The sequence below is a fragment of the Zychaea mexicana genome, assembly GCF_025766255.1.
Source record: "Zychaea mexicana strain RSA 1403 chromosome Unknown BDB00scaffold_96, whole genome shotgun sequence".
In the NCBI taxonomy this organism is placed as follows: domain Eukaryota; kingdom Fungi; phylum Mucoromycota; class Mucoromycetes; order Mucorales; family Lichtheimiaceae; genus Zychaea; species Zychaea mexicana.
Window position 1 is genome coordinate 65,460 of NW_026516759.1, and position 10,567 is coordinate 76,026.

The 10,567-nt window shown below is 42.3% G+C and overlaps 3 protein-coding genes across 3 annotated transcripts; 2 read left to right on the forward strand and 1 right to left on the reverse strand.

Annotated features, from left to right (window-relative positions):
• Window positions 1-79: 79 nt before the first annotated feature.
• Window positions 80-1,393, forward strand: BDB00DRAFT_845332 (anticodon-binding domain-containing protein). Its single transcript, XM_053125074.1, has 4 exons — window positions 80-508; window positions 678-951; window positions 1,053-1,182; window positions 1,271-1,393. Exons 1-4 carry the CDS (start codon window positions 346-348, stop codon window positions 1,316-1,318), a joined length of 615 nt encoding a protein of 204 aa, XP_052975298.1. The 5' UTR covers window positions 80-345; the 3' UTR covers window positions 1,319-1,393.
• On the forward strand, window positions 1,109-2,743 carry BDB00DRAFT_640217 (uncharacterized protein). The gene is made up of 5 exons (XM_053118130.1): window positions 1,109-1,182; window positions 1,271-1,516; window positions 1,594-1,771; window positions 1,861-2,117; window positions 2,221-2,743. Exons 2-5 carry the CDS (start codon window positions 1,455-1,457, stop codon window positions 2,687-2,689), a joined length of 966 nt encoding a protein of 321 aa, XP_052975299.1. The 5' UTR covers window positions 1,109-1,182; window positions 1,271-1,454; the 3' UTR covers window positions 2,690-2,743.
• Window positions 2,744-3,439: 696 nt separating this feature from the next.
• Window positions 3,440-7,263, reverse strand: BDB00DRAFT_845348 (kinase-like domain-containing protein). The gene is made up of 12 exons (XM_053125075.1): window positions 6,763-7,263; window positions 6,495-6,609; window positions 6,354-6,425; window positions 6,218-6,294; window positions 5,967-6,126; window positions 5,715-5,892; window positions 5,624-5,655; window positions 5,129-5,514; window positions 4,759-5,028; window positions 3,883-4,678; window positions 3,728-3,819; window positions 3,440-3,666 (listed from the first exon to the last, which is right to left on the reverse strand). The coding sequence occupies exons 1-12, from the start codon at window positions 7,182-7,184 to the stop codon at window positions 3,573-3,575; spliced, it is 2,694 nt and encodes an 897-aa protein (XP_052975300.1). The 5' UTR covers window positions 7,185-7,263; the 3' UTR covers window positions 3,440-3,572.
• Between the last annotated feature and the right edge of the window lie 3,304 nt (window positions 7,264-10,567).

A 10,567-nucleotide genomic window follows, 5' to 3' on the forward strand; every position in this document is an offset into this window, starting at 1 on the left:
GCTAGTTCCAAGATGGCTACTGTTAATGAAGGAAGAGTACAGGGAGTTAGCACACGTCAATTTTTGTTATGTTATTCGGCCGGGGCTGGTTCGCAAGTAGCCAGAAGGGCGAGAGAGCATAGACTCCGGTCTAATAAGAGGTTGGGCAACCTTTTTTTTTAATATTCAGAATACCAGACTTGTGTGTGTGCGTGTAGCGCTTTGTCCCGCAACACCCCCCCCCAACCCTCTAGCATAAGCTTAAACAGGTACACACTATTTTCTTATTCTCTACTTGATCACAACACACCATCCGTGAAAAAAAACACCAATTGCTTAAAGTATATTTGTTCTGGCGCCCCCTAGATGGAAGGTACTGCGCGTCGAAAGTCATCGACGGGTACGCCAGCACCAAAGAAAAATACAGATTGGCTCGTTGGTCGACGAATCAAGATCAAGACAGCATCCAATGAAGAGATCCAAGGACGCATCTATACCTACGATCGCATGACAAACAGCATTGCGCTTGATATCCTTTTTCTTCGTTTCTTCTTCTTCTTCTTATTGTCTTTCTGTATATAGAATAGATATCTACTGCGTGTGTGCGCATATACAATGGGAAACGGAAAAGAGGAACGAGATTAGAGACAGACTGTATTACACACAACGTATACCCTTAACTCTGGCTCACCTAATACAGTGCTCGCCCGATAATACACAACATCAAAGCCGGAAAGGTCTTCCGTTCCGTATCATTAAAATCTCGCATATCAAAGAAGTCTTGGCGAACGACGAAGGCAACAGCAGTGGAGGCGGCGATGGAGGGAACTACTTACCTATCAGTTATGTACATGTGGAACGGTTGGATGCACGCGAATCGAGCGGTGTCAAGCATATGCGACAACGGGTTGCAAAGATGGGTGTTGGCGTGACAAAGGAGGCACAAGACATTTTTGATGCATTAAGCAAAACGTAAGACATTTCGGCGGGGCAGGGAAAGAAGAGAGCCTTACAAAAAAAGAAAAAAGAGCAGATAGAGAAACTGACATGGATTGCATTGGGGGCCATGTTAGATTGCCATGCCGTTGGTCGAACGATATCATTGTGGTCCTGGATGAAGTCCTGATTCAGCCTCCGTATGGTATCGAAAATTGTAAAGCAAATGCGTCTTCTGCAGCATCTTTGGCTCGTGTAAAGAAAGTGGTAGGGCTGAACTCATCATTTCTGCTGACAGAACGACTCTTGCCAAACAAATTGAATTTTACTCATACATTTTTTAAACTGTTCATAGTTGGAAGGTGAAAGGAGAAGGCTGGAGCGATCATCATCAAAGAAGTAAAATAAAAATTTCCTTTTTAAGCAACTCATCCCAACAAGCCACGGTGCAACTTCCGCTTCCCCCTCCTTTCTGTCTCTCTCTCTTTTTTTTTTTTACCTCGTCTTTCATATATACATATATATACCTCTAAAGTTAAATGCTGGAAAAGTGGGACGATTCCTTTGCTAAAACACAACTCGAAAAATACGGTTGGAAAAAGTAAAAAAAAAAAAAAAAGATTTGGCTTAACTTTATACATGAAAGTTTATTGATCTTTTTTTATTCATGAACCTCAGTGGCGAAGGTTTAGGCAAAGATAAGCATGGTAACGCCAAACACATTGCTGTCAAAGTAAAGAATGATACCAAAGGTGTTGGCAAGAACCAAGAACAGTGGGACTTTGCTTGGTGGGATCACTTGTATAACAAAAGTGCCAGCTCAGTGAGCGTTGAAAAAGACCCAGAGGGCAGTGAGGTGAGAGAGTGCTTATAATAATAAAACAATTGCCATTTCGAATGATTTATTAGTTACTTAAACTACTTTACAATGTCAATTATTTCTAGATCCGAATCGCAACCAAGAAAAAGAGTGAAAATCGCAAATCGGAAACTGGTATTCTGAGTACGTATCGTCCTACTGCTAATTCTCGAGGCACCAAGGAATCGTCCGCACCATCTTCTCCTGCATCGTCCATGTCTGCCGTTGCCGATCAGGCCAACCTGATGGATTCGGTGAAACAGGTGCATTCTAGCATGGCACAAACAATTGCTCGATCGTCATTGTACAGTGGATTTGTCAAGAGTGCGGCTACGCTTGTCCCGTAAGTACTATAAAGTGGGGAGTTGCAAGAAACATAAACTGTGATGGAAAAATGTTGGATTTCTTATATAAACTTACCCCACCCCTTTTTCTTACTATAATAGTTCGGATGAAACGGCAACGCCTAAATCCAGCTCGACATCTTCCAGCAATACAAGCAGCGATAACGATGACGACGACGACGATGACGATGGAAAAGATTATTCAATGAAAATGACAGACGCCGAATTGTTTGCAGCATGTGAAGGACGTACAGCACGAAAGGGTGGTCTGGGTCTGGTAGAACAAAAGGGCAAATATGCTCGTGTCATGCAGGATTATCTTGCTCATGACAAGAGCAAAGACGACGTCAAGGACGACAGCAAGAAGCGGAAACGGGATAATGATACAAAGGTCGAGATGAAGAAGAAGACGAAGGGTGAGGACGGTGAGGAAAAAGAAAAGAAGAAAAAGAAGAAGAGCAAAGACGACGGAGAAGACAAGAAAAAGGACAAGAAGAAAAAGAAAAAGAGCAAAGAGAGCAACGAGAAGAAGGACAAGAAGAAGAAAAAGAAAGAAAAGAAGAGCGATTAGAAAGATATCCCACCCCCACTCATCCACCACTCCAACCATAACATACATTCATCATCCATCCCCACCCTCCACATCATTGAATTTACACTTTGATTTTTTGCATTTCCCTATAGTTTTTTATTTAATACATGTACACTGTTCAACTTGTTATTGTATCTGTGTGCTGTTGAACTTGTGTGGTCAGGCAAGAGCCCCGTCATATCTAAACCGGCGGAGACCATGTCAATAAGCAACCGTCGTAATAGTAATTTAAAGAACAAGTTGCTGCTTTGCTGAATGTCTGATGGGCGAGTTACACAAACCCTTTGCCACACTATCCTGACCCGTATATATACTGCCATTGAAAAAATTTGTTGCCATGACAACCAGTTGTTGTCAAAGGGGGTTCCTTCCCAACTTGAAAGCATACGAGGAGCGACTTGCTGCTGCTACTGCTGCTCTCTCACACAGAAGTCTGAACAGAGGTATTTGATTTATCATTTTCATTATTTCAAGTAGAAAGTGTTGGGCAGGATGTCCCCAAAGGAGTCCAGCGAATGCCATTTCAACCGAGGAAAAAAAAAGAAACTCTTCTTTTTTTCTCGAATGACAAAAACGCTTGGGATCAGCAATGGAGGTATAGGTAATCTTGTTTCTGTATGACTCAAGCTCTGTCAATGGACAGCCCATAAAGAAGCTGTGTGGAAAGATGAAGAATAAAAACCATAAAGCTCTTTTCTTCCTTTTTCCTGACAGAGGATCTAAGGCAGAAACGGTTTAAAGAAAAAACACAAAACGCGAGAAATAACTTCTTTTATAGAGACACAAAAAAAAATTTTTTTTTTTTTTTTGGACGGAGATTACGAGAGAGAGAGAGATGGGGTATTATTGATGAGCCCTCCCCTCACGCCACACAAATTCCATTGGAAAGCACTGCCATAATAACTACCCAGGCAACATGCATAGCCACTAAAAGCAGGCTATGAGAAACGCTCTCACTATTATAATGAAAAGGGAGTTAGAAACTTGAACATAAAAGAAGATGATATGCTCACTTGCCTATAAAAATCCATCATGGCAAGAATGATGACGGGGTAAAGAATGGCGGGCGAAGGAGCGTATGGATAGCATGGATAAGTGCAAGTAGCAATCTAACACATGCTCGTGTTAGCACATATCACTAGGTCCATTTTGGTGAGTAAATTGATATATACCTTTAGGAAAGCAGTGATGCTCTTGACTGTACGTACACCCATATCGCTTCTGAGCCCCTCTGCTTCTGTAGCAGGCGCAGAAGGACCTGTCAAACTGCCACTGCCAATAAGAAACTCATTGTCGCTATCATCCTCACAATCCGTATCCTTCTTTCTCCTTTTACTGGTAGCAGACCCTTGACTGCTCTCTCGCTTGACGTTGCGGCTTGGTCCAGCATTATCTTGTTCAATTTCTTCCATCAAAGAATCCATCAGTCCATCCGTTCCTTCACCCGACCCTTGTTGGTGATGATACTGTGATCCATCATCATTCATCTTGATCTCTTCGTCAGCTGGAATGGCTTGAATTTTGCTTCCAATATCCAGCACCGAAGGCTCGTTCTTGATCATATTGGGCGAGAAGAATCCGTCTTGCGTTCGCCAAGAAGAGCGTCTGGCTCTTTTCATTTTGGAAGATGTTGGCGAGGTGCCCTTACCATTACATCCTTGTGTTGTTGTTGTTGTTGTTGTTGTTGTATCCGTAGTAGCGGCACCAGTAGTTGTTGTAGCACTTGATCCAAACATGGTTGATTCATCCACATACAATGGCTGCGGCATTTGTCGAAGTTTGGAGAGTATCTCTTCACATGAAGGTCGTTTGTCTGGATCTGTCGATAATAGCATGCGAATCAAAAGTTTAAGTTCGGGAGGGATGTGCTCGGGTACGTCTTGATGTCGCATCGCTTCAGAAAGTGTAGGATCGGATAGGTTCTGTTGATTCTTGTAGATATCGAACCTGTTTTTGGGAAATTCCACTCTGTAATACAACACATCCAAGATTCAGTATGAATGACACTTTTTGCCTCCTATCAGAAAGATATATATATTACTACTTACTCTCGGATCGACAGAATCTCTTCCTGCAACAGATCAATGTCATCCACATTGGTATAGGGCAGTCGGGTGTAGCATAGATAGTACAAGACCATCCCTAGTGACCACATATCTGCTTTGGGGGAGAACTCTTTCATATGGCGTCCACGTGGATCCATGCGAACATGTTCTGGAGCCATAAACTCAAGTGTGCCTGTTGCGCCTGTTCGATCATTATCTGGAACGCCTTCCAGATCCTCACACTCACCGAAATCAGAGATGAGCACGCGTGGACTGAAAAGCAAACAATACACAATGATGAGTATCTTTCCTCCCCCGTGTATCCATGATTAACGTAACACATATCAGCAAGTGATAAAATAAAAGGGCTCACATGCCACGAAAATCAAAAGCACCGCGCCATTCGTTCGGTTGATCGTGAGCGCGCTTCCGCTCATCCCACTTTAGCAGCAAGTTTGGAGGCTTCAGATCACGATGGACAATATTTTGTTGATGCAAATGCGCTAACCCTTCAACGATATCCAGAAACAGCGACCAGATTTCTGGCATGCTCAGCAGCCTTTTCTGGGTATGCGTGGATGGTGCACTTTCTTGTGTCGTCTGCTGGTGTTCCTGCAGCTGGCGTTTGATACGTTCTCGTTTTCTCTGCTTTGCTGATTTAGGTGCTTCTGGCTTTGACGACGACGACGGCTTTTCTGTGGTTGAGGGCAATATTTCTGGTTCCATATACTCTTCCAAATTGCCACCGTTGGCGCATTCCTATAGCATCCGATAAGGAAAAATCATCCCTCTGTACAATTCACTCAAATGTTCTTTCCTTTCTCCAGTTGCTTTAAATAAATCCTTTATAGCCGAATCAGTTCCTTACCATGAGGATAAATAAGCACGGTATTTCAGGTCCTTTAGAGCAACTACGTTAGTACTATAACCAAAAGCAAAGATATATACAAATGCTTTACCAAATGGTGTCAATCGATTGTATTCGAGCCACGCGTGCTTGTAGCTTATGATGTTTGGATGGCGAAGGCGTTCCAGCAGATGCACCTCCCTCAACATCTTAACCAGCCAAGGGTGATTGTTGCCAACAGCAACCTTTTTGACGGCGTATTTCCCCAACTTGACTCCATCAAGCTCATGCTAATCACAATAATTATATGAGTGTTAGTCCGTGACCACTTCCCCTCTCTTTTTCCAAAAGAAGCTCATATTACCTCACACAGGTATACACTGCCTCGGAATCCACGACCGAGCTTTTTCCTCTCAACAAAGAATTTTTCATAATATCCCTCGTTGAATGCATTAGCATTTAGACGGATATTACTCACAAGTGGTGGCGTCGTGCTTGTTTGACCATGGGTTGTACGAGGTGATCTGGGAAAAATCCATATATTTGATAGATTAGACAACGTGGAACCTTGAATAGATGCTTGACACATTCATCAAGATATTAAAAAAGCCTTACTGCACAGGAGTAGTTGATGCAAGTAATCGAAAGTAATTTCGATCCATAAAATCCGGCTCATTATTCTGATAGGATCCCTTAAAATATCGTTAGGGTTCTAATAAACAACACTCCAAGAAAAATGAAGCTTACTTACCTCTTCAGAATTGGTGTTTTGTCGCGGGAACGGTCGATGACAAAGTGGACATTCGCCCGAAGAAGGAGTCAGCTATTACATCATGTCATTGTTAAAAAAGGAGAGTAGAAATGCGCCTGAATGAAAAAAAAAGCGTGTTACCAGCATAGAAGAAGAGGATGATGTATCTTGCGTTTCACTTGGTACTTGTTGACGGACAGTCACCATCCGGCTTTCTCGATTATAGAGCACCATTTGACCGCTTACATCGTTCTTACTAAACAATTCCCCATTAAAGTTATTCCTTTCTCCTTCTTCTCAAAAAGAAACGGTTGTATCTCTTTCATATATTTTTGTTTTGAGTGCTATTGCCCTCGCACACAGACCCACACACTTTTTTTAATATATAATTTTCCATGTGAACACATACGAGATTACTGTCCATTCGCGATATGGAACAATCTCAAACGAGGAACGAGAAGGTGATAATGGAGCAATGGCCATAATGTCGGACGGATTGTACTCTGGTGATGGGGCTGATAAAATAGAAGATGACAATGCCGTTACCAAGGCTGGGTCAGGTTGTTGTTGTTGATAACTTGTAGAGCGAGAGCGTTGTCGTCCCATGGCTACTGACGATGGCGCGTCTACTGCTAGTGGTATGGGTGGTGTTGTTGCAGCTCCAGTCAATGGGTGAGTGAGGAATCTATGGCGAGGACTGGTAGGTGAAGGTTCATAATCGCTTGGCAAGTAAGGTAGCGGGAGTGGTACTCGAGTAGTATGCTCAGGACGATTCAGCTGCACTTCGGCCTCGCTGGACCTCCGAGCATTGCGATGATCGTTTTCTTGCATAGGCACTGTTTCTTTTTATTAAAAAACGGGAAAAGTATATATATAAAAACGTGTGAGTGTCAAAAAGGCTGTGTTGGTGGGAATTTTAAACTGCATGAATTTTTATCTTTTAGTTGGAGCGGCATTTTTCTCTCACACCACTTTATCGCAATGGGAATACCACTACCACTAGAAACGCAACTATATACAGCATCCCACTCTCTATTGTTCTTTCATGCTACATCCCGTGAGAATTCTCTGTACTACTCTATGCAAATGACTTTTATAAGATTAAGTCCTTTAGTAGTATCGGCATTGTCAAAGTCAATAATTTTACTCATCGTCAGCTCAAGAATGTAAGACGATCGCTGCCACCATAATTGTTCAGCGTTTGGCAGTGTTGCTTTTAAAGTGACGGACCTATTGTTTGTATTGAGTGCATTGACAATTGCAGAAGGTACCTCGTTCTTTATTAATAGAGTTGCACGTGTGTCACGTTGCTTAACAACACCTGTCAGTTATGATAGTACTACTCCTCCAAAGCAATCCATTGCCAATAGCCAAAGGAATCTGCTCAGTAATTCAATACTGGCCGCCTATTCATCACTCTTGAATACTGACATCCATTTCAATTGTAGTAAGTCTTACTAGACTGGAATGGCTTGTAGCTAACAAAGAAGCAACGGGCGATCACTTCATACCAAATCAAATCAATACTATCGAGTCAGCGTAACCATAGCAACATCAATCTTGAATCTGGTTGCTGTGGCAATAAATGGATCTGCAAAGAAACAACCACCAAACGCGAAAGGCTTTTGATACGGACACCCCCCTCTGATCCTTACGGACACCCCCTTCTATTTTTAATCCTCATCAGGTTACACACATCCTATAAATATATACTTGTGGGGGCTGGATTTGTTCACTTGTTATTGTTATTATACATCTTTCGATATATAACAAAAAGGAACCATAAAAAGTACATGAAAAACATTCCTTAATGCTTTTCAAACTCTCTAGGGTGTCTCTACGGATGTGTTTATGTGCAGTAGTTTATACAAGTATACAAATGCTCCTCAATAAACAGTATACTTTGATATTATATCTTCAACTTTCTACCTACGTTTATCATCCTACTATCCCAACACTATGGAGCAATTGATTGACACTACTTATACCGGATCAAATAAGCAAATTGTGAAAGCAATCAACGAGCAAGCCAGAGAATACAACTTTGCGGTTTCAACTAAACGAAGTGAGAAGAACGTAAAAATCGTGATCCAGTGCGTACATGGTGGAAGCTATCGCAATACACATGGAGTAACTGAAGAGACGCGGGGACGCCAAACAGCGACGAAAACGACCGGCTGCCAATGGACCATGAACCTAAGGTGGTCCGAGAAGGATAAGCACTGGAAAGTAACGAAGGTCAGCAACGACAATGAGCACAACCACTCCCTCGACAAGCCTCCTCAGTATTACCACCAACACCGCACGCCAACTCTCCACGCCGAGCAGCAAATATTATCATTGACAGATAATTCCGTCAGGCCCCTCATGATACATCGAGAAGTCCAGAACCACAAAGACGGCGCAATTATGACCATGAGGGATCTATACAATTTTCGTGCGCAAATATTCCGTGAGGATAATCATGGCGGCTTCAGTAGGATATTCGAGTTCCTCATTGGTAACAACTATATCACTAGATATAAGCCAGACGGCACAGGTAAAAGTCTCGACGCCCTTTTTTTTACCCATGAAACGAGTATAGCAAAAGCACGACGATTCAATGAGATCATTGCTATCGATGCGACGTACAAAACGAGCAGAACCAATATGCCTCTTGTCAATGTTGTTGGTGTCAGTCATCTCGGTGCATCAAAGCTCAAGAACGTGCTTATTGCCTCTGCTTTCTTGGTAAACGAGAAAGAAGAGTCGTACACCTGGCTCCTTCGGACTATGCGACAAGTCATATGACCAGAAGGAAACGTACGCATCTTCATTACGGACAACGAAAGAGCTTTAATCAACGCCATCGAGTCAACTTTCAAAGATGCAGAGCATATACTACTTTGCGGGTGGCATATGGAGCAGCATTTACGTAGCATTTTCAGTACTTGCTTTCCACCGAACAGCGAAGAGATAGGCGAAGCCAAAGCTATCATTAAGCAAATGGTTTATGTTGGTAAAAAAGACGAAGCGACTTTCCAGGCTGCCATTGACGCTTATAAGTGTCTGATCGAAAAAGGTGCTCTTGCGTATGCCAACGAAAACCATAAGCGATCCAACAAAAAGCACAAGAAAACAAAGTCCAAAGCGAAGCATCATGACGACAGCAGCAATAGCGAGAACGACAGAGATACTGAAGATGATGCAACGTCTGCAATAAGTTTGCTGGCAAACAAAAAGAAAGAGAAAATGATGGACTATCTCAACGGGTATGTTAACTACCTTTATCCAATATTTGACTGAGGCTTTTGCCGAGTTGTGCTCACCAGCTGTATTATATTATATTATATAGCTGTCTTGAATATAAGGAGAAATGGGGTGCTTGTTATGCTGGAAGACTTTTAAACATGGGAATGAGGGCATCATCGCGTGTTGAAGGAACACACTGGCGCATCAAAGATACAATGCAAACCACCGGAAGCGTGTTTAAAACGGTCAAAGCAATTGATCGTGTCATGCGTAAATCGGTGTGTACTACACCCTTTGTTTTCGGATTGAAAAGTTAATGTGTTAACAGATATGCTAATCAGAATTTTGTACTAGTTGGCTGATGAAGAGACTCAGTTTTTGCAAGAAAGACATAAAATGCCACTGTATGGAAAGCATGAATCGGCTGCGATGCAAGAGCTCTTTGGCACTATTTCGTTTTTTGTTTTGAATCGACTCCGAAGGGAGCTCAAACGAGCTTGGGATAACTGCGATAAATATCAACTTGACTCAAGCGAGTGCTGGTGTGGTACCACGCTAAACTATGGACTGCCGTGTCAACATAATATCGCACGAAAAGGGTTCAGTATAAGCTTGTCGGATACCCCTGATCGATGGCGTTTGGAATATGACAGAGGTATAATTTTCTGCTATAGTAATACTGTGATTATACTATGCGCCTGTAATATACTTCATATCCTAATATGAGAGTTATATATCCACAGATAGCTTCCAAAAGGTGTATACTCCTGAAGCAATTGTATTAGAGCAACAGAACATGGTACTACAGAAGCTGCATGATGTACTCTACAATATGCGGTCGGATCAGCAAAAATCCGATTTACTTAGTAGTATCGATGGGACTATCGACGAATATACAATGAGTATCGACATTAGCGACATCGAATTACCAAGCAATGTGAAGACGAAAGGACGCCCTGCTAACACAAGAAATGCACGATTAC